This window comes from Punica granatum, chromosome 5, assembly GCF_007655135.1.
Source record: "Punica granatum isolate Tunisia-2019 chromosome 5, ASM765513v2, whole genome shotgun sequence".
Taxonomy (NCBI): Eukaryota; Viridiplantae; Streptophyta; class Magnoliopsida; order Myrtales; family Lythraceae; genus Punica; species Punica granatum.
In genome coordinates, this window is record NC_045131.1 from 30,721,795 (window position 1) to 30,744,968 (window position 23,174).

Sequence of the window (23,174 nt, forward strand, 5' to 3'; positions counted from 1 at the left end):
AAAACTTTTTAAAAATAATTTTTTTCTATATTTTTAGTATTTTATGTATTTTTTATTATTTTATGTATTTTTTTTGGACTTTTTCTGATTTTATGTCCTCTTAAATGATGTGGCGCACTATGATTGGTTCCACGTAACAAAAGGGACACATAGGACACGCCACGTCAGCAAAATGTTAACGGCGTCAGGGGCAATTGATTAAATGCACTACATTGAAACGGTTTTAAAATTTTTTGTACCAACAAGTTACCAAAAAAATATTTTGGACTAACCTAAAACATTCATGAAATTTTTTGGACCACCGGTTCAATTAATCCTTCTTTTTATGTTGAATAATATGGTGAACAGCAGTAGTGACAACCTTGTCGCTTCTTGTTATGAAATGCAGTTGCACTAATGCCAAAGGCTGCATCGAAAATTCAACCCGGACCTCTCTTCACATCTATATATAGAGAGAGACAACAACAAGAAGAAGAATATATACATACATACATATATATATATATATATTACATATATAACTAGCTCTACTCTAGATATAATTGGGTTAATTCCAATTTTTCCCCGAAATTAAAGCTTGCCGGAAGCATGCCCGAAATGGAGGCTGGAGAGAACAAGAGCTCTGGCAAAGGGACATTCGATCGTCACAACACGGTAAGTTATGTGTCGGAGATAGAAGGAGTAGAGGAAGACTCAAAGGAGGGCAATAATATAACGTCCAGTGGCCTGCCTCTTGCATCCATCAAGGAAGACATCGATCACATTAGTTTGTGTTCTTATGGCTCCCGAGGTTCGGAAGACTGCGTCTATGTAGGAGTCGGGAAGAGTGAGTCGAGCATGGACGCCCTGACATGGTCGCTCAACCATGCCATTGGTTCCGGCCAGTCCACCACCGTCTACCTCGTCCATGTATTTCCTGAGATCCGCTATATTCCATCTCCTCGTAAGTCTTCATCCACTATTTACACGCATATAATATATATATATATATATATATATATATGGTCCAGAACTCGAGATCCGGGTAATTGGTGGAATGATGAGAAGTTTTTGTAAATCGATCTTCAAACTGTGTTGTAATATTATTCTTTTCTCTGGTTTAGTTGTATCGGTCAATATGATCCATTGACAAAAATTAATTTCCTTGGACTTGAGGTCTCATTAAACAGTCTTAGGTAGGCTTCAAAGAAGAGTCAAGAAATACGGCCACACTGAAGTTTGTTGGATTCCCGACAATTAAATTACTGGTAATGCACATTCCCATCAAGGTGAAAATTCGCATTCTCACCCCTTCATGATAATCTACCTTACTATTCGAGTGGAAATGTGAAAGTGGTAATGTTGATTATCATGACTCAGCCAAACATGGAAGCTCTGTGGGCCCAAAAATTTTAAATCAACTTTCCTAAAAATTGGAATAGGTTAAATCAACTTTCCTAAGAATCCATGTAGATTCTACGCAAGATAAATAGTGGCTTTCTTTTTCTTTGGGTAGATGAGGATTCAAAATATTTCAAAGTCTAAAGATTAGAAGATATTTAATCTCAACTTGACTTGATTCAAGTGATTCAATACCTATTTATTTTTCTTATGCAAGGTCTCAAATTCTCATCTCGTGAATGAAAAAAATTCACAAGTGGATTTATCCTTTAGTATGGATCGCCCAATTTGAACCTAAATTAATTGAGATTCATTGAGTTTTTCGAATATCAAGTAATACAAACCGAATAGTATGATAGAAACTTATAGTAATTAAACTTCGTTTAACCCAACGCATAGTTATTTCTCACCAAATAATACTGTTATTTTGAAATAAGTAGAACGGTACTTATGAAAGAGCTTTCAATGGCCCTCATAAATGAACTCAATTATTATGGATTGAAGGGCATTTGTTTTTTTCACACCCTACTAGATATTGACTTGGTCTATGTTTGATTGGAGAGTTAAAAATTCTCCATTAACTCCACTTTACTTTTTCTTCAATTTAACAATCAAATTATTCTTTTTTTTCAATATAATGATAAATTCTTTCACATATATTTTCTTAACTATAATTACAATTAATTTTTTAATACTAAATTTTTCTCGACTATTCATAATTTTTCCACAATTCAACAATACAATCTATTGCATTTTTACATTCTTCCTCAATTTAATAATAAATTCCAGCACATATTTTTTCTAACCATTATTACAACCCCACTTAAATATATATATATATATATATATATACAAATATTTGGCTCCACCTTATTTATTATCCACCTCCATACATGTGTGTGTATATATATATATGTGTGTGTGTATACTACTCCTAGCATTTAGGTAAGGCAGGACTTTGCGTTACTTTTCTCCAAAAGTCAATTCCATCAAATTGACTTTCAACAAGATCCATTTCCTACATGCAATGGAGCTTCTCTCCCTGGAAGATCTATATGTGGCGATCACACTAACATATGCGTATGGTTGACGTAAAAAGTTTATTTGAACAAAGCTAGCTAACTAATAATTTTCTGAGGATCCATATGTATGAGATACATGTTGATCAATGAAGCTATCACATTAAACACGCATAGAAGATTGTTTTGGTTCAGTATCGTATCGATAACTATGTATGTATCCCGTGATGTTGTTATTAGTGGGGAATCTACCGGTAAGCCGAGTGAACCGAGAGCAGCTGGAGAGCTTCATGGCACAAGAAAGAGGCAAGAGGAGAGAACTCCTCCAGAATTTCCTAAACTCATGCCATGCCTCCAAGGTACTACAATGTATATTAGCATTTCTAATTTTCTATAACCATTAATTAATTAATTATAAAATTTTATTATGTTTTTTAATTCTCCTTTAGCTAGACAAGAAAGAGCGTTAAATTTTTTTAAAAAATATCGACATATTAGTTAATTGAACAAATGATATAATTTAATATGAAACAGGTTAAGGTGGACACAATGCTCATAGAAAGTGATATGGTGGCAAAGGCAATCCTAGACCTCATTCCTGTTCTCAACATCAAGAAGCTTGTTGTCGGAACCCCCAAATCCAATCTCAGGTAATCAATAATTAATTAATAAGAATTAATTGTGCAAATTTTCCATCTCTGTGTATTAGGATTTATTGGTAGAGCATATATATATATATATATATATATATAACACATAATTTGGCTGGTACATAGGAAGCTGAGGGCACGAAAGGGAAATGGGATTGCTGATCAGATACTACAGAACATACCGGAGAGCTGCAATCTAAAAATTATATGCGGAGGAAATCAAGTAGTGTTGGATCAACTGACCGTTAATAATTGTCAGACGTCATCCCCACCATCGCGGTCTCAGTCTCCACGCGATGTCGGCAATGGTGATAAAACCAAACCTGGACAAGAAGGGATGGGATCCACTAATGGTGCTATTTCCTGCATGTGTTTCAGATCAAATAAGTTCGTATGATCGTATGTGCCAGTCTAATTATTCTAAAGCTGAAGCGACAAGCGGGGATAGCTCAGTTGGGAGAGCGTCAGACTGAAGATCTGAAGGTCGCGTGTTCGATCCACGCTCACCGCATTTTGTATATTTTAATTTTGGTTTTTTTATCCCCCTTTTCTTGCCCTTTTCTCTGCTTTTGCTTTCTTTGGGTTTTATTTCTGCAACTGCATTAACGAACTAACCGATAAACGCTAAGTCGTATAGGTCAAAAGGCTGTCGAGATATTTCGGAATTCCAAAATCAGTTGTTCATACTGACGTTTCCCGATCAATCAAAAGGCTGTTGAAATATTTCAAACTTCTAAATTTTTCTTCCATTTTTCGAAATTCTGAAATTTTTCTTCCATTTTTCGATTGTTCTCAATAGAGTTTTCCAACCATTCGTGCTCTCAGTTTTATACGAAGATAACGCAAACAGTACAGAGTTCATCATACAATGTAGAACTTTCCATGCAGTTTCAACTTTGTCGCCAACAATGAGGTGAAAAACTGCCTCTTTCTCATGTTTGCAGTTGGTAGGAATGAAAAAGCGGATTCGACATTAAGTAGCTGCATCGTAGTGCCAGTCAAAACTTGGAAGTACAAATCACCATTTTGTTAGAAGAAAAGCACTATAATATTATCACGAAACTGTAATAACCGCATCATCTCTCGGGTAGCAAATTCCGGTATTCTCTTGAAATTGACCAAAAGACTGCAGACTAGTTGTGTCCCTATACAAAAAAGATGGATAAACATGGGAGCAAGGGGATTTCTTCGTATTGACACACTGATAACATTGTACTTCCATCAGAATAGTTTGTATGGCTGGATGTTCCATCCATCTTCATATCAAGCTCCTAATGAAGAGAGCATTAATCAATATCAGGAAGGACTTTCGAGCCATGAAAGGATTTGAAGTCTTAAGTATTGAAGCGCATTGTCTGACGAAACAATCTCTGTATTTTACCATTTCACAAGAGCATGCAGTGTTTCGGACAGGAGGTAGGGAATCAACCGGTTTTTTTAGATATAACCTGCAAGATGAAAAGTCCAAACTTCACTCTTACAAGGTGGTCAAGGGAGGAGATATCGTAACATCAGGCCAATACCCTGCAGAGGATAGTTATGAGATAAAATAAGGCATGGCAAAGAAAATAAAAGAAAACTTGCCTCCATCAGTAACGGCTTAGCTTGCTCTTCCCACTCATTAGCCCACGTCGTGGAGGCTACTGCACCATTTCTTAGTGAATTCAGTTCATTAGAATTGTTCGGAAAATCCTTGAGTAGCATCTGATGGGACATCGCCAGATAAAACAAGTTCAAATATGGTAGCAAGATAGATAAAAGCATAAAAGCAGGATAACTAGCTTTTCTCCTTAAGTCTGTTGACGTCACCATATAAATTGTCGCCAATGCTTACCAGAAGTTCATCAGCTAGCTCCGAAGATGTTGAAAACAGGAGACCGTTTCTGTGCGCTTCCACGAGTTCTCCAATACTTCAAGGGCAAATACATCGTTACGGTGAACAATTCTATTGTCAAACCAGAGTATCATAACGATGTTCCACAGAGAGCTCACCAAGAATACGAAACAGCACAGACAGGAAGTCCACAACCAAACATGTCCACCACCTTATACCAGCACACAAACAGACGAAAGATCACACATTTCATCTATTAAGACAAATTTTTTCTCGCCGAATTTACAGATTGAGAGCAAACCTTCATTGGGAGGTCCAGGCCTGATGAGGAAGTATGCAAGCATACACCGAGATCTGCTGATCCTGCCAAGTAAGGGAATCATCAGATTTACAGCATCTACCCAAAATAAAAAAATCTAGAATTATTTATCCAAAAAAAAAATTCTAGAATTTATAGAAAAGGAAGGAAAAAGAAAGGGGTGTGTGTGGGGGGGGGGGGGGAGGCGTACCAAGAAGTAATGGATAATCTTCAGCTGAGAGCCACATGGTACGAAATGCCACCCGTTTAAGGTCCAACGCCCTGATCTTTTCCTCGTATTTCTCTTTCTCTGGCCCTTTGCCTGTTAAAATTGCATAGTATTCTTCATTAACTGATGAAAGATCAGAAGGACGTTGATCAGTCTAATCAACAGTAGATATTACCAGTGATTATGAACAATAGCCTAGGATAGGGATATTTCCTCCCATCATTCATTTCCTTCCAAAGGACCTCCCTGTCAGTAGTATCTTCTTCTCTTAAGATAGCTGCCACTCGCCTATCATACATTACTGCTGCTTCCAAGAGAATGCTAAAATCTTCATCTGGGGTCCTGCAACAAAGCATCACTTCTAAGACTACCTTTGGCAGACTGAGCATGTTGTTGACGAAGCATAAAATATGCATGAAAACCAGCAAGACAAAATACATGAAGTCCGAACAACCTGAAGAGTCAGTATTACAATAAGACCCAACTATTTGTTGTAGATGGAGGCTGCTACCTCCATCTGCAAAGTCTTAAACTGTTTGTTGCACAAGGTGCACACGAAGCTTTTGCTAAAGATGCGAAGAATAAGAACATACCAACTTGTACTACTAACAATGAGAGCCGGCCTATTTTCCTTCAACAAAATCTCAGAGCCAGTGAGAATGGTGAATGGGGTCTCATGGCTTCCCCCTGTCAGACCTCCTGCAAGAAAGTATACTGCTTATAAAGAGAACAATTTTTTATAAAAAACAAAAGTATGAATCATTTATCTGTTTGAACAATAACATTACCATAGCTGATGCAATCGTGAACACCAGGGGGAAGGCTGAGACTTTTACTTAACCTGCAGAACAGCTACAACATGCCAGCCTCACATTTAATTTTTTAAATTTTCTTATAAAGAAACTAAAGAGTACTACATAAAAGGAGTGCCAGGAAAATCACTTTACCTCATGCTTTTCCACTAGTGAAGCAGGATGAAAAAATTCTGGAGGTCGATCATAAAGAACGGTGGCACTATATTACAGTATATAGAAAACAAAAAGGGATTAGGACAACCATCAGCAAACTATTTAGTTCACTACAGAAAAGTCCCAAATCTCTTGAAATTTTCTCCAACTCATACCTAATTCCCCAGTTCTGTGCCAATTCCTGTTGCATTGCTCTCGTCACACAGAAGGAACCATCAGCCATCTTTCCGTAATGCTTCTCAAGCCTATAAATTATGAGAAAGTATTACTTTGCTGAAAGAGAATTTATAAATGGGAAAACTAATAAAACAATTAGTAAATACCAATGGTATACTGCCACAAATGGACTACTATTTCCGAGGGACAATTTCAGCAAAGTATATCCAAAATTATGCCAATCAACGATCAATGCTGCCTTCCTCAACCAGCTAGCCCATCTGACTACAACCAATGTGGGAACTGAAGGTGGGTTCTACATAAGTCAATAAAGCCAAGATCAGCATAACCCTTGTCAACTAAAACTTTATTAACCTAACTTTACAAGGCACCAGGACAATAAGCAAGACTATCTTTTGTGGTTATGTGTTACCAATATGAATTCAGTAAATCAAATTATCAGCCTTCGCTTTTTGGGCAGCAAAAATTAAGCTCACCTGCACAATGAAAACATCTGGAGGAGGTATCTTTAAACAGAGAAACCAAAGAAGAGCAACAAACTGGAATACTGGCTTAACCAAAAGAGTCAACGGCTTTGGAAGCCACTGCAGGGTTCTTGGCCAATGTTTCTGGAAACATTAAAAAGAACAATGAAGGAGTTCCACACCAAGCAGACTTTATATTCTTAGGAGCTATCTAGTGAGAGGTACCATCTCGTGAATATGAATCGAACTTTGCTCAAGCACGGCTTTATGAGGTTTGGAGCCTGTCCAACAACATTATAGATAACAGATCACAAAGTACCCCATACTGCACAGTCGGTTTTGACCAGACTTTTATAAGAATGTAGTTGACTAAAATGAGTCCAGAATTTGTCTGCCTATAGTAGGATCCAAAATCTTGAATAGTTATTCATCCATATACAATTTTTTTTTTCCAATCATCCTTATACGGGACTTTTTATATGTAATTGAAAAGCATATCTAAGTTCTACGCACCAATGAGCTAAGAACAAATTCATGGGAGGAAAGGATCGCTACCTCCATATGCAACAACATCTACTTCCAAAGATGCCTGCAAGACAAGAGCACACATGTTCAAGAGTTTGAACGAAGGCTAGGCAGGTATGGTGAACTTGTCCCTTCTGTTATAATTTAGGGCATTCACGTTTACCTGACGGGCGAGGGAGAGAGCGTGATACTGCATTCGAGGGCTCCGACCGAAATCGCCCAAAACAACCACACAAGCCCTGCCTCTTCTCCCCATCTCCCCTTCTTTATCAGAAGCCACTCCAGTGCTTGGATTGGCCGGCTTCTGACCACCCTGCTGCCCAATACTGAAATAATCAATCCTCCCTCGAGTCAAAAAGCTCAATACTGAGGACAGCAACAATGATCAACATTACAGCCAGCATAAATTGTAGGGATTCTCAGGGTTATGGAGATATACCAGTGAAGGTTGTCAAAATCGAATATTTAGGCAGGACGGTGATGGTCCGCATAACCAAATCATAAAATTGAAACTTTGTAAAATGTAAGTTTCTACATAATTTTCAGCATATTCTGAGATACCAGCAAGTCAAGGAACCTATCAAGAAGACCGGATGACTCAGACACAACATTTGGTCCCTCAATCAACCCGGAAAGCCACGACTACAAGAACATCGAAAATCACTGTACAAGTAAACAAGACCGAGACCCAATTGAACAGAACACAGACCTCGATCTCAACACCGAAGCTTTCAGTGAACCCAACGCACGGATCGGAAATCTAAAACAGACCCGGGTACTAAAACCGACTGTAGAAGGCAGAGAAAGCATATCAATTCAGAGAAGATGAACAACAGTAGAGTAATGGGCAAGGGAGAGAAAAAGAAGATGGAGGGTACCTAATTGGAGTTACCAGAGCAGGACTCCAGTGGGCTGAGAAGGACGGCAAAGCTCAGCAGCAAGTTCAGTCTTTGTGATTGATTGTTCATCAATCTGCATGCATCACCGAACACGCATTGGTCAAGAAAAAATACGCCCTGGATTTTCTCTTTTCATATGTACAGTAACATCTTCACTTGTCGGTTGTAATGCTAAGCAAAAATTTCTGAAAATTTAGTATAATGGTTTACAATAATCCATTATTATTACTATTATTTACGATATAATTTATCTTGCAGATAATTGATATTAGAAATCAAATGACTTTTTAATCAGGTTGAATTATATATTTTACTGTGGAGACTGTACCATATATTTGTAGCTAAATTAACGAGTTTCAGAATCATAATACTTGAATAACTCTTTGTTGACCAAAATATATTGAATGAATTTTTTTTAAAAAAATGTAACTTTAATGATTTTTAGGAATATTTAATGATTGTAATATCTGAGCTTATTAGCTATTTCTATATTATTTATAGATTTATCATAAAAAATAAAATCATTTGTAAATTGTTATTTGGTTATAAAATTTATTATTATTTAGAAAATCTTGGAAGCAAGAAAAAATATATATATGTTATAATAACTTCTTTCTTTATCAATATGCTATTATAAAATTTAAAATTTTATAGAACAAAATAAAGTCATGAACTGGCTTATTAAGATATGTCATAATCTGATTGAGAGGTAGTTGGTCAACTCATAAATAATGCTAAATTTTTTTTGAATAATTTTGAATTTGAAATTCTTAATTCCATGTAACTTATGTATTTTATGAAACCTTACCATCCAAAAATTGGTCCATGGACAATAAATTATTCATCAATTTACTTTACAATAACGTATGTTTTACTTTGAGAAGCAAGCAATCTCTACCTTAATCTACAAAATCTAATAAAGAAGTTGGTAATTAGGTACTTAAAACACATATAACATGAAAATCTTTAAGATCATTTTGACAAAACTAACTGGAATAAATATTCTACAAAAATGAACAAATACGTGTTTGTTATACTTTTAGGCAAGATTATCATCTGTGTTATTCTTTCAACAATTGGGCTTCCATTATTGTTTGTGAAGTTAAGTAAAAGAGCATTAATTTATGTATTTTATGAACAAAATTAGTAAAACTAACTAAATATGATTATTTTAATCAAAGTTAAGATGATTAAGTAAAATCTTTTAGTCTGTAAAAATAATTTTAATTTTTTACATCGAAATTATAGAAGATACTTTAATTTTTAAATATTTACATCTTTCAGACAATAATACATCATTCCAAGAACTTAAATATATCATGACCATAAATTACGCGTAAAATAAGATTTGCAAATATATAATGATGAAAATTTTAATTGAGCAGCATAATGCATGTGATAGATTATACTGTAATTTAACTAATTACTTAATTTTGATGAAAATAATTTTATTAATTTGATTATGTTAATATTATTAATAAATACATAAATAATTCTTTTTTGAGTCAATAAAGTATTTTTATGTAAATGAAGTACTTAATTTTGGTTAAAATAAGTTTATTCATTTCATTTAATCATCAACTTGAAAATTATTAAGGATCTACTTGAAAATAATTATAAAATCAGAAAGTAATTAATTTTTTCAAAGACCTTATTTTATAATAATGTATATTATCTTTTTCATGAATAATAACCTCGTACAACGCGCGGGTAAAATGGTGAGTTTTATTAATTGTTTCATGAGAACCGGGATGCACATCGAACCATCTATTAGGTCATGGGTTAAGGGTCGAACCGGAAGTCCACTAGCAGCACGGTACTTGCACAACGAGGATTGTGAGACACCCATATGAGGATGATCGGGACCCATATTGACAGTCACAAATGTACTCCTTGTACAGATCTTCTGCCTCACCCATGATCGAATCCCCATATTGACAGTCGCAAATGTAATCCTTGTACAGATCTCGTGCCTCCCTCCCCCCCAAAAGTTTAGCATGAGCCTGCCGCTTGGGCAAGAGCAGTACTGGGATGAGTGACCAAGTGAAAAGTCGTAGCGGTACAGCCCTCCCTTTTGAAGTTTTGTGCACTTGCGAATGAGTTAGTCGCACCAACAGTCGATCGGGCAGCTGGGGATGCAGTCTTCTATTCAATTGTCTTTTTTCCATTCCGGGCTAGACATAACATGAGAGACTCTTTTACTAGCAGAGCTGGAGAGTCGAGAGGAGGCTGGGCTAAGTAGTTCGTTCATGCAATAACAATAATAATTTCAATACACATTTATCAGACAGTCAACAACATGCATCATCAACTACAACACAAGTCACAAGCAGTCCCTTCCCTTTATCTTCAACAATTGGACAATGGCCCCTCCCTCTTGAATGGAACAGCCTATTTTCTGACCTTACCTCAAACCGCAAGATGTTCAGTAACACTAGAAGAAATCAAACTCGAGATAATTATCCGATCCCTTCTTATCAGGACCAGCTGTAGGAGGGGCGGCGGCGACACTAGCAGCCTTTTCGCTCGACGGTGGGCCTGTGGGAATCCTCTCTATCTCCACAGGCCTTGGAATCTCGGGAGGTGTAGCACACCGAATCAGAGCCCAGTTCACGCCTTCGAAGAAGGGGTGCTGCTTTATCTCAGTGGCCCCTCTCTTATAGGCCAACCTGTGCTGCGGCTCCTTCACAAGCAGCCCTCTTATCAAATCCCGAGCCGCAAAACTCACTACCGGTGACTCGGGAAATCTCAATGGTTGACCCACGACATTGAATAGCGTGGCCCGGTTTCCTGATCCTTTGAAAGGGGTCTTTCCGAACAAAAGTTCATAGAGAAAGATCCCAAAAGTCCACCAATCCACGGCGCTCCCATGGCCCTCTCCTTTGATTATCTCAGGGGCTAAGTACTCGTGGGTCCCAACGAACGACATTGAACGAGCATCTGTTGGCTCTGCAATAAGCTCGGGCAATGGGCTCACTTGGTTTCCCACTTCAATTTTGGGTTTCCGGTCTTTCTTGGACTTACTGGAGAAGATTCGGGGAGAGAAGCATGTCGTAGGGACCACACAAGAAGGCTGGATGCATGACGGTTCGATACATGCGGGTTGGACGCAATAAGCAGAATTCTTCCTCAAAGGCTCAGAGGACTCGAGAGAGGAGGTTTTGACGAGAGTTGGGCTAACAGCACAGCGGAGGGAGAGGTCAAAGTCCGACAGCATTATGTGACCATCTTCTCGAACGAGAACGTTCTCGGGTTTGAGGTCCCGGTAGATAATCCCGAGCATGTGGAGGTACTCTAGGGCCAGCAAGACCTCAGCCACATAAAATCTGAAAAATAGGAAAAGCAATCATAAGTTTCATGATAAAGACACGAGTTTTAAGTTCAGCTCCATAAAATGACCTTACACGCAGAACTGCAATCTCATTGGAATTGAACAACATTATTCAAAAAAGACACATACGTTTGGCAATCAAGTCCGCAATCCATTTCCATTTATTCATCAAACTCAAATACCGCAGGTGGTATATTCCCGGAAACATTTGGGAATAGAATCAACATCTAAAACTCGACTGCTTTCTATGGCAATTCTATTTTCTTTTCTCTAGGTCATATCATAGCTAACGCAACATAAGTGCTTAAATTGAACCAGTATAACTAAACCGTTTAAGATGTGCCCATCCAAGTACTTGAGATTTCAAATTTCCTATTATCTCAATTCTCATTCATCAGAGATGCGTAATTGACAACAGCTAACCAAAAAAAACTAAAACTCAGTGAAGAGCGTCAAGTTTCTGATAAAGATGAGTATCATTACTTTACTGCCTGCTCGGGAAAGTATTTCCCGGGCTGCTTCTGGCGAAGAGTGTGCAGGTCTCCGCCCGGGCAAAACTCCATTACCAAGCACGAGAATTTATCGGTCTCGAAGTGAGTATACAGAGTAGGAAGGAATGGGTGGTCTAGAGACTGCAAAATCTCCCTCTCCGTCTGAGCCCGAAGCAGCTTCTTTCGGCTCGCAAGAGAGCCCTTGTCCATTACCTTCATTGCAAAGTAGCATTTTGTTCCGCTCAGCTCTGACAGATAAACACTCCCAATATCTCCGCAGCCTAACCGTTTCAGAAGCCTGAAATGGCTCAGACCCAATACTCCATCTCTTGCTCGGACGACCTGTATCGCTTCCCACCTGAGGTCATTCGCTTTATGGGGCTTGTTGATGCCACTGCTGAAGCTGCTACAGCTGCTCTCATCGCTAATGTCACTGCTTGTGCTTCCTCTGCAGATACTGCTCTTCCCGCTCTCAACAAAATCTCCCCGGTCACTAACTTTTGCAGAAACAGAACTGTCCTTGACACTTCCTCGGTCCGATGTCTTCTTCTCCTGATCGACAGAACCATCCTGAGAACTGACTCTATTCGTTGCGTCCACTGGCACCGGTGAGCTAGAATTTATGCTCATTTTACTGACTTGTGATTCCAGAGAGCCCTTTTGATCCAAACTCACGACCCTTTTGTTTTCAGAAGATTCCGCTGGGTCTTGCTTCGAGTTTTGCGGAGGTAAAGGCTTTAGCTCGTTTTTCTCTGGTGCAGGAGCGCCGGCAGTTTTATGCTGTTGCTTCGGACCAGGAGAAGCTCTTGAAGCAGGTTTCGAGGCCATACAGGAAGCGGAGAAGAATCACTCAACAGGTCAGATTGAACAAATCCATGGCTTCTTCAGACCCATCAGCAAGGGAAAGGGAATACCCGAATGGCTCATCAGCACAACAACATGATTTCTTCCTTCCGTCCTACCAAAAAGAAACCAATTAATCTATCAACAAAACAAATCTTAAGATTAAGACACCTGGCCACTCAAACATCCACTAAATCTGAACAAAGATGTTAAATTTACACCACAATGCAGTCCCAAAGCACAGCCCTATGCTGATGACAGACAGCTCATGCATGTAGACCTTAATTAGCTGGCCACTAATTACTACATAGTTAGCAAATGGACCCAAAATTAACAATTTTTCCAGCCCAAAAGACGAAAGAGCAAATCTGTAAAGAGAGAAACCGTAAAAGAGCCTGCCTTCCTTCAAGGACCACAACAATGTAAAAGAATAAGCAAATGGTCAGCTCAACTCCACCTGAGATGACGCAGACACAACATAGTCCCCCTAATTAACCCGGAAAGCTACCACGAGACCATCGGAAATCCTGTAGAAATAAACAAGACCGAGACCCAATTGAACAGAACACAGATCTCGATCTCAAGACCGGAGCTTTCAGTGAACCCGACACACAGATCCGAAATCTGAGACAGACCCGGATGCTAAAACTGCGGCTAGAAGGCAGAGGAAGTACATCAATTGAGAGAAAATGAACAGGAGAGTAAAAGGCGAGAGAGAGAGAGAGAAAAAGAAGAAGAGTACCTAATTGGAGTGATCAGAGCAGGCCTCGGTGGGCTCCAAAAGAACGACAAAGCTCAGCAGGGGAAGTCCTGACTGAAGCCGCTAGAGAGGAAAAAGAGGAGAGAGGGGGAAGAGAGAGAAAGCTTGAGGGAGGGAGTATCAGAAATAAGGGAGTGAGGTGAGGGGAGCTCTTCCTCCCTTTTGCTTCTTCTAGTGAAGAGTTTGGCGCAGAGAGAGAGAGAGAGAGAGAGAGAGGCAGAAGGGTCAATGGCGAAGGCTAAAGTAAGGCTTTTGGGGATTCAATTATTTCGTTTGGGGGAATTTTGTCCCCAAAATTGAGGTTCTCTTAATCACGAGTAATTATTGGTTATTGTCCATATATATATTTAAACACAATACATATGCATTTCTTAATTTGTCCCTCAAACAATAGTAGATGGATTTTAACACTATTTAAGGGAAAAAAAAAGAAGAAGATTTATTATAACGCTGACATTCACATAATTTTCAGTTAAAATGAGAGAGTTAACCGTTCTTTGCGCCATATCAACCATCTGTCGCATATGTATTTCAACTTCATACTCCACGTAATCAATAATAACACGTATGTTTTGTTCTGAATATCTATCTTGTCAGAGTATGTGAAATGTTATGCTTTAATGTAATTAAGCAAAAATAATTGAAGATAAACAATGTACTAACCATATGTGCATTCACTTACACTGATTGCTTGTATGATTATTCGTGAGAGAAAAAATTAAGATCGATTTTCTGAGTGATATGAGGTACCGTATGAGCATATCCGCTAATTTTCATTTAAAATGAGAGAATTAGTTGTCACTTCCAATTTATCGCTTATATGTCACGTAAGAGTTCAATTTGAAATTCCAAATTATCTATCTTAACACACATTTTGTTCTGACAGTTTATCTCGTCAACATATCTAACAGGTTACGTTTTGATGTAATTAAGCACAAATGAATTGAAGACAATTAGTCTGCTAAGCCACGCACGACACACTAACATCAATTGATCGAATTATTATTCTAGAGGAAAATGAAAAGATTGATTATATGATTGATACGGGGTATCATATATATACGTATATTTCATTTTACAAGAGAGACTCAACCATCACTTCTAGCATATCAGCAATCTATCACGCACACGTTCAGCTTGAGACTGCACTTATTCAATAGTAAAACATGAGTCGTCCAAACAGTTAATCTTTCTTTGTTTTTTTTTTCTTTTTTGATAATGTTTATCTTTTCAATAATGCATCTCACATGTTATGCTATAATATAGGTAAGCAAGAACAAATTTAAGATTTTGATAACACAGGAGAGAACCAGACTAGTTGTTGCTCGCAGCTCTCTCCCATATGTCTTGGATGTCTAACTAGAATTCACATTTTCTTTTGGCTTAAATTTTGTTTTTATATTTATAAAATTATCAACACTTTAATATGATCAAAATACAAAGAAATATTGATACGACTTAACGTTTCTAAATTTTGATGTTTGTAAAATTAAAAGATTAATGAACTCTTTTAGCTTCATTAATATAAAAATTTTCACTCTGGTTTTCTTTTTCATATCCTCTATCTTCGGAGTCGTAATTTATTTTGAATTCGAGTCTTTATTAGCCCATCATCTTCTGTTCTGATTGAACGATCATCTAAAGATGAAGTGGTCCAAATACATATACAGATTGGACTTGGAGTAGGCAATGAAGGCCACTTTAATAACAAACAGGGGGGGAGTTGTGGGGTTTTATCCATTTAAGGTTGTCCATTTCTCCACCAGAGCTTTCTTTAAGTTAGCTTCAATATTAATTTTTTCGTTTACTAAGAAGAAAAAAAAAAGTTAGCTTAAATTATAATATATATATATATAATATAATTACATATGCACCTTTATTGTCCTAAATAAATAAATGCATTGCATATATAGTTGAGAAATAATTAAAACAGGGCCCAAAATCTGAATGCCTTATTTCTCTGATGGGACAAGATATCAAATTTCCATCACTCACATTCATTGCCTTAATCTTTATGGGCTCATAACTTTGTGTGCATGTTTGGACCTTTTTTCTTTCCTTTCTCTATTATTCAAATTTGTGTAATATATATACTAAAAATAATATTATTTTATGTATAAGCAGTAAATAAAAAAAATATATAGTACTCTCATTGAATGAGCTAAATGATATGCCAAAAATATTTGTAAATTTAGAGTTCTCATGTGAGGTTAAATAAATGATTTTTATCTTCTTCTTTTTAGCAAAAGTAGTGTTTGAGCGAAATATATCAAATCATGATTTTGATTGATTAATTTCAGTAATTACAAATGTGAGTTTTCCTAGTGAATTAGTAAATGTTTATGAAATTTATTTCTGCATATTCTTTATTTCAAGTTTCAATTTTAATTTCGATAACTTTAAAATTTTGATTTATTCTAAAATTAATATTTATTTCTTAACAATTATATTTCAGTACTGTTATATGAACAACAACACTCAAATCAAGGCTGGAAGTTTCTCATATATGATATTGGAGAACTATTTTTATCATATTAAACTAGTTTAATCAAAGATTATCAAGAATAAATAAACACAATCATTCCTTTAAAATAAGACATATTTGGTTATTATATCTTACGTGCAATTCTTGGGAGGAAGAAAAAAACTAGTTTAAGTTAATGGCATTCATTGATAGAAATCGAATAGATTTCTCTTTCCATGATACGTCGATAGATCAGAGTTATACAAGTTAAATACAACATACATGCTTGAGTCATGTGGAATGCGGAACTACGTTTTTAAGAGTTGGTGAAACGTTACATGATGGTTCAAACTCTTTTGAAGTTATCACTTAATGGTCCAAAATATTTTACAGATGTAACATAATGGTACAAAATATTTTTTTAATTAACTTAAAGGTCCACCCATGTCAATGGCGAGATGACGACGTCAATAGCGAAATAATGGTTTGTACTTTCATATTACAACTTTGAAACATTTTGTACCATCAAGTAGCAAAAAAAACTTTTTGGACCAATCTGATACATTATTAAAACTTTTTGAACCACCAGTGTAATTTACCCTTTAAAATAAGACATATTTTGTTATCATATCTTACGTGCGATTCTTGGGAGGAAGAAAAAAACTAGTTTAAGTTAATGGTATCATTGATAGAAATCGAATAGATTTCTCTTTCCATGATACGTAGATAGATCAGAGTTACACAAGTTAAATACAACATACATGCTTGAGTCATGTGGAATGCGGAACTACGGATCGAGACTTATGGGACGTTGATCAGTCGATCAATTGCACCAGGAACTTCCACTCCTTCACCCTCTAGATCAGGCAACCCCAATGGGAAGGCAAAAACTACTTAGGGTTCGAGAAGGGACCTAACTCACAATAGTTATTTACATTCACATGCTTTCCCATTAAGAGCCCATTAAGTAACAGAGCCCACACTGCTGCCTAACCACAACACCCAATAATTAAGGACTGCTAACCCGCTATAAGATCACAATAAACTGGGTTATCTGCATGTCTCATAACGAACACAATCTCTATAAGATCACAATAAACTGAGTTATATGCATGTCTCATAACGAACACAATCTCTATCTGTTTTATTAAAATTGAAACCCGCAATTAATAGAAGCCCACAAAAAAGTAGAATTAATTCCAACATTCTCCCAATTGGGCAACATTAATTGCGATAAATATTAAAAAATAATTTCATTGATTTAAAACGACTCTCAAATAGAGAACTTGAAAAACCTTATGAGCTGAATTTTAGAAACAATGGTCCTAGACATCCTTATATAATCCCATCCAACAAGGCCCTCGACACCGAATTATGGCAGCGTTTCACCTTTAAACAATACAAAACTTTTCATATTTACAAGTGCCAATCAACCTCATCAAAATGGATTAGTGATGTGGTAGTGTGGCAAGAAAATAGTATAATCTGATCGGAAATACTATTTCACCGTTGGTCCTCAATTTCTCTCTTGATGCAACAAATGGAAGTAGAGAAATCCCTTATGGTTTCAACAGAAACTTGTACGTCCAATAAGATTTATCTCTAGATAACTTAATGTGTCAAAGGACATACCAATAAGGCTCAACAAACAAGTCCCAAGCCCTTTTCTCTAGAATGACACAAATCTTAAGATTTTATAGCAAATATCAATTAAATAAATAAGACAAGAAAAAAACGTCAAAACTGAAAGATAGTTATTAATATGTCAAAAATAACAATTCTTTTATTATCATTTCAAAGTGACTTTAATCAAACTGCATATGCAATCATCCAAAACAAGCACAATAGATAACACGCTCACCAATAAAGTGCGTTAAAAGACTCCAAGACACCCATATGGTCTACATGCCCCTTAAAAGCGCTAGGCGGTAGACCTTTTGTTAATAGATCTACAATCATTGCGTCTGTTTCTATATGCTCAAACTTGATGTGTCTTTGCTTTACCATATCCCTGACTGCTAAATACTTTATTTCCATATGCTTAGACCCTCCCATAGTCTTATTGTTCTTAGAGAACAAAACTGTAGCATGGTTATCACAAAATATCTTTACGAGTCTAGATATATAATCCATGATGGATAGCTCCTTGGTAAAATTCCTCAACCAAATGGCTTGTGTTGCTGCCCCGTAGCATGCTACCAACTCAGCCTGTATGGTGGAAGAAGCTACAAGTGTTTGCTTTGCACTTTTCTAGGATACTACACCACTTGCCATCAAAAATAAGGACCCAAATGTGAATTTATAATAATCTTTGCAACCAGCAAAGTTTAAGCTCGAGTAGCCTATTAACTCGAGATAGTTAACCCTTATGTAGACCAACATAAAATTTTGGTCTTTTGCAAGTACCTCATGACCTTATTCGCAACCACCCAATGAGCATCACATGGATTTGATAGAAATCTATCAAGAACTCCTACTGCAAAAGCGATGTCACGCCCGGTGCACACCTGTGCATACATGAGACTCCCTGCTGCACTAGCACAAGGGACATTTTTCATCAACTCCCTCTCAATGTCATTATGAGGATACTATTTCAAACTGAAATTATCCCCTTTCATGATAGGGGCATCACCAAGTTTACAATTTGCATGCTGAACCTATTAAGTACCCTATTAATATATGATTTTTGATAAAGCCTCGATAGATAGCGAGACCTATCACGATGAATCTCTATGCCCAAGACAAATGATGCTTCCCCAATATCCTTCATGTCAAAAAACTGGGACAAGAACCGCTTTGACTGATGCAACGACCCAATATCATTTACTAGTGTGTGAGATGTAATCAACATATAGCACCAAAAATATATATTTGCTCCCACTAATCTTCGGGTATATGCACTAGTCCAATTTATTATCCACGAAACAGAACAGTGTGATCACCTCATCAAAATTTAAATACCACTGGCGTGAAGCTTGTTTGAGCCCATATACAGATTTTTTGAGCTTGCAAACTTTATGTTCATTACCCTTTTTTTTAAAACCCTTCAGGCTGAACCATATAAACCTCCTCATAAAGGTTCCTATTAAAAAAAAGGGGTTTTGACATCCATCTGATGTAGCTCTAAATCAAAATGAGCTACTAATGCCATAATAACTCTAAAGGAGTTCTTACTGGACATTGAAGGAAAAATCTCATCGTGATGAATGCCTTCCCTCTGAGTGAACCCTTTGGCTACCAATCTAACCTTGAGCTGCTCTATCTTACCATTGGGACCCTTTTCGGTCTTGTATACCCATTTACAATCAATGGGTTTACAGCCTTCATGTGGCTTTATAAGCTCCCAAATTTCATTTACAGCCATATAATGCATTTCATCCCTCATTACCACCATCCAAAGATCATATTGAGTATTAGAAACAGTATCCTGAAAAGTCACTGGATCTATTACATGACCTATATCATAGTCACTCTCAACTAAATAGACTACATAGTCATTGGGAATAGCAGGTCTTCTTTTCCACGAGAATCTCTTTAATGGTACTTGTTCAACTATACATTGTGGTTGGGGAGCTTCATCAAGAGTTGGTGCATTCACCAACTCCTGTTCTCCATTGACAACTCTATCCATAAGAGATGGTACCAAATTATTACCTGATGCAGGAAGCGGAATAACCACTGCCTTTGATTGTCCATGATCTTGAATAGGTTGAGAGCAACTACTAGTGTCGGTAACATCTAACTCCAAAAATTTCACTGTCTGCAATTCCACAATTCTAGTACCCCTAGATGGATAGTAAAATATGTACCCCTTATAATGATCTGGATATCTTATAAAGAAGCAATGAACAGATTTAGGATCCAATTTTCTTTTAGAGGGATTACAAATGTGAACTTCTACAGGACTACCCCACATGCGGAAGTGATTTAAACTAGGTTTCCTTCCGGTCCACACCTCAAAAGGTGTTTTAGGGATTGATTTAGAGGGAACTCGATTTAAAATGTATAAGGCTATTTTAGTAGCATCACCCTACATAAATTCAGGTAGATTAGTTCTACTCATCATGCTCTTCATCATATTTTTCAATGTTCGGTTGTGCCTTTTGGGCACACCATTTTGTTCATGGCTATCAGGCATGCTATATTGGGCAACAATCCCACACTCCTACAATTACTTGGCAAAATGACCCATATGCTGCCCTGCAGCGTCACTCTTGCCATAATACTCACTACCACGGTTAAACCTAACAATTTTGATAACTTTTCTCAACCGTTTCTCAACTTCAGTCTTGAATACTTTGAATTTATCAAGAGCATCAGACTTTTCTTTAATCAAGAACAGATAACCATATCGAGAAAAATTATCAATAAAGGTTATAAAATATTTGCAACCACATAATGTACTTGAATAAGGGCCACTAATTTAAGTGTAGATTATCTCCAAAAGGTCTGAACTGCGAGTTGCCTCTTTTGATTTAACTGTAGTCAACTAGGTCGCTGAAGTCAAGAGTGGGAAGGATATTATCCTTCATTAACCTTTCCACCCTATCCCTGGAACTATGGCCCAAACGCTTATGCCAAAACATGGAAGACCTATCCTTTATAAGGGGTCTTTTAGCAACAACGTTTTCAACACTCCATGAGATATAAATTTCAACTGGACCCAAACACATTCTATATAAATTATTTGACAAAATGCAGTTTCCAATAACTTTCAAATCAAAGATCAAATCAACCTTAGAGTCTTTAATACGAATAGAATAACCACACTTGTCCAAACATGAAACTAAAATCAAATTTCGCCTAAAAGACAGTTCATAAAATGTGTTTTTCAACAAAAGCTTAAACCTAGTTTCCAAATTTAAGCAAACAACTCCTATGAATTCAACTTCGACATTAGCATTGTTGCCTACTTTAAGCTTGGACTCTAACTCATTTGACTTCCACTTGCTTATGAACTCCTGCATGGTGAAAGCAACAAGCATTGTTGAACCACTATCAAGCCACCAGGAACCGGATGGGACTTCAATAAAATTGGATTCACAGCAAACAAGAGCCAAAGAATTACCTGAATCCTTAAGTCCATGCTTTTATAGTCAGTTTTTATATTTGGAGTAGCTTGGTTTTAAATGACCTTTCTTCTTACAAAAGAAACTCTTGACTACCTTTTTGATGACAACATTAAGGCCTCCAACATCATGAGCCTTACTAGAACCATCAGCCTTCATCTCCTGAGCTTTCTTAGGGCGTCAAACTTGCGTTTCTTTCCTTTCCCATAATGGGATTTGGAATGGGAGACAAATAAGGCACTATGGCCTCTCTCTTTCTTGATCTTCTTCTCTTCAGGGACACATTTGGTTATTAGCTCATTAATGGGCCAGGTCTCATTTTGAGTGTCATAGGCTATTTTGATCTGGCTAAATTCAGGAGGTAGAGTGTTTAAAGCATAGTGGACAAGAAATTGGTCCGACAAGTCAACTTTAAGACCTTTGAGCTTCGACTGAATGTGGACCATCTTTAGGATGCACTCCCTAACACCTCTAACAAGATCATATCGCATTTCCATCAGGCTTTGCAAGAGAGTACCTACCTCAATATTGTTTGAAACACGGTACCTCTGTCCTACAACAATAAGAAATTACTTAGCAGTGTTTGTCTCAGGCAATCCACTCAGCAGGTGTTCAAAAATCGATCTCTTCAAGGTCAGCAAGCACAACTTGTTCGATCTTTCCCACTTGGCATACTTCTCCTTTTGGTCCGTAGTACTCTCAGCAGTCAACTCGGCCGGCTTATCCTCAGCCAGGTCCATCTCAATATCGGCAATCCCAACTGAAAACTCGATATCTTGCCTCCATCTCTTAAAGTTCGAGCTAGTCAGGATCTCAATTTGAGTTGAGTTGTTATTAATAGCAAAAGAGAGTGAAATGATATTATAAAATATTAGCACTTAATGGACAAATAATATATATAATCCAAGACCATAAATGAGTATACAAAATTGAGAGTTCAAGCACATCATCATATGATCACCTTTGGCAGAAAACATGACATGCAAATTAGAACCCTCCACATGAGACGGTCCTGAGGAATTTCTCAACTTTCGAAACTCATCACCTTTCGGCAGAAAAGTCTCTAGAGCTTATCAATCCTCAACCATATGTCTCGTGTAAAATCTCAAAATCATAATACTAACCAACACCTTTGGGCAGATGATCAAGCACAATGATCTGAGACGTACATGTGAGACGAAAATTTCACAGACCTAGCGAGCAGCCCCTTTGGCGGCTATAAACCTGCATCAATTCATGAAACTCTCTCACATCAGGACACAAAATCAAAAGCCCTGCTATATATCCATAAATGATCCTATTTCTTGATGAGACTTGAGACTGAAGAGTCTCTCGGTTCATTATCATACATACATATATATGTATAACTATTTCAGATGAAATTTGATTCGGTGTAATTAAACAGTATACCGAAACTTCTGAATTCTATGAGTATATAAAGAAATTTAATAATAAAAAAAAGGCATGAATCCATCTTCTGTCTTTATTGGAAAACAAGCGAATTCAGGTACGGGGAAAATTCAACCCATTATCGATCAACTTAGTGACAACAATTGTAAGTATAAAACAAATTGATTGCCGTGAATATATATTTACCAACACAACCTAATCTGAATGCCACCTCATGCACGAAGCAACAGATTTCCACGCACCCAATTTGGTCAACACCCAAATTCCAAACCAGAGAGCAAAGTGTCAAGAGCGGCATTCATTCACCGACAATTTTCAATTGAATCGATGACACACAAAATCGATTGGCAAGAAATCGACGAT

At 37.1% G+C, this 23,174-nt stretch overlaps 3 protein-coding genes and 1 non-coding gene across 13 annotated transcripts; 2 read left to right on the top strand and 2 right to left on the bottom strand.

The window, feature by feature from the left end:
* Positions 1-463: 463 nt before the first annotated feature.
* LOC116209208 lies at positions 464-3,758 on the top strand. Its single transcript, XM_031542793.1, has 4 exons — positions 464-943; positions 2,640-2,758; positions 2,934-3,049; positions 3,176-3,758. Exons 1-4 carry the CDS (start codon positions 589-591, stop codon positions 3,444-3,446), a joined length of 861 nt encoding a protein of 286 aa, XP_031398653.1. The 5' UTR covers positions 464-588; the 3' UTR covers positions 3,447-3,758.
* On the top strand, positions 3,488-3,560 carry TRNAF-GAA. Its single transcript has one exon. It is a non-coding gene; the product is annotated as a tRNA-Phe (tRNA).
* A 205-nt stretch (positions 3,759-3,963) lies between the features above and the next one.
* On the bottom strand, positions 3,964-8,579 carry LOC116209207 (UDP-glycosyltransferase TURAN). Of its 9 annotated transcripts, XM_031542785.1 has the most exons (19): positions 8,423-8,579; positions 8,254-8,332; positions 7,708-7,857; positions 7,575-7,608; positions 7,245-7,300; positions 7,032-7,163; positions 6,702-6,850; positions 6,534-6,623; positions 6,358-6,424; positions 6,199-6,262; positions 6,004-6,109; positions 5,586-5,752; positions 5,393-5,503; positions 5,185-5,246; positions 5,042-5,094; positions 4,884-4,959; positions 4,634-4,753; positions 4,431-4,497; positions 3,964-4,320 (listed from the first exon to the last, which is right to left on the bottom strand). In XM_031542785.1, the coding sequence occupies exons 3-18, from the start codon at positions 7,798-7,800 to the stop codon at positions 4,474-4,476; spliced, it is 1,404 nt and encodes a 467-aa protein (XP_031398645.1). In that variant the 5' UTR covers positions 7,801-7,857; positions 8,254-8,332; positions 8,423-8,579; the 3' UTR covers positions 3,964-4,320; positions 4,431-4,473. The 9 variants fall into 9 exon arrangements, 8 of the variants coding, with proteins under 8 accessions (XP_031398645.1, XP_031398646.1, XP_031398650.1 ...); XM_031542786.1 differs by lacking the exon at positions 8,254-8,332 and having other exon boundaries at positions 8,423-8,578; XM_031542790.1 differs by lacking the exon at positions 8,254-8,332 and having other exon boundaries at positions 8,437-8,573.
* Positions 8,580-10,673: 2,094 nt separating this feature from the next.
* On the bottom strand, positions 10,674-14,094 carry LOC116208038 (serine/threonine-protein kinase D6PK). 2 transcript variants are annotated; one of them, XM_031541231.1, is made up of 4 exons: positions 13,851-14,094; positions 13,566-13,762; positions 12,258-13,223; positions 10,674-11,769 (listed from the first exon to the last, which is right to left on the bottom strand). In XM_031541231.1, exons 3-4 carry the CDS (start codon positions 13,091-13,093, stop codon positions 10,878-10,880), a joined length of 1,728 nt encoding a protein of 575 aa, XP_031397091.1. In that variant the 5' UTR covers positions 13,094-13,223; positions 13,566-13,762; positions 13,851-14,094; the 3' UTR covers positions 10,674-10,877. The 2 variants fall into 2 exon arrangements, with proteins under 2 accessions (XP_031397091.1, XP_031397090.1); XM_031541230.1 differs by lacking the exon at positions 13,566-13,762 and having other exon boundaries at positions 13,851-14,093.
* Positions 14,095-23,174: the final 9,080 nt, after the last annotated feature.

Excerpts from the sequence above, each read along its gene's own strand:
- LOC116209207 (XM_031542785.1), bottom strand. The coding sequence starts at position 7,800 with ATGGGGAGAAGAGGCAGGGCTTGTGTGGTTGTTTTGGGCGATTTCGGT. Across the intron at positions 6,624-6,701 it reads TTTGTGGCAGTATACCATTG|GCTTGAGAAGCATTACGGAA; the intron begins GTATTTACTAAT and ends CATAATTTATAG. Across the intron at positions 4,498-4,633 it reads CTAAGCCGTTACTGATGGAG|GTTATATCTAAAAAAACCGG; the intron begins GCAAGTTTTCTT and ends TTCATCTTGCAG.
- LOC116208038 (XM_031541231.1), bottom strand. The coding sequence starts at position 13,093 with ATGGCCTCGAAACCTGCTTCAAGAGCTTCTCCTGGTCCGAAGCAACAG. Across the intron at positions 11,770-12,257 it reads TTTCCCGAGCAGGCAGTAAA|ATTTTATGTGGCTGAGGTCT; the intron begins GTAATGATACTC and ends CCTATTTTTCAG.
- LOC116209208 (XM_031542793.1), top strand. The coding sequence starts at position 589 with ATGCCCGAAATGGAGGCTGGAGAGAACAAGAGCTCTGGCAAAGGGACA. Across the intron at positions 944-2,639 it reads CCGCTATATTCCATCTCCTC|TGGGGAATCTACCGGTAAGC; the intron begins GTAAGTCTTCAT and ends TGTTGTTATTAG. Across the intron at positions 2,759-2,933 it reads ACTCATGCCATGCCTCCAAG|GTTAAGGTGGACACAATGCT; the intron begins GTACTACAATGT and ends AATATGAAACAG.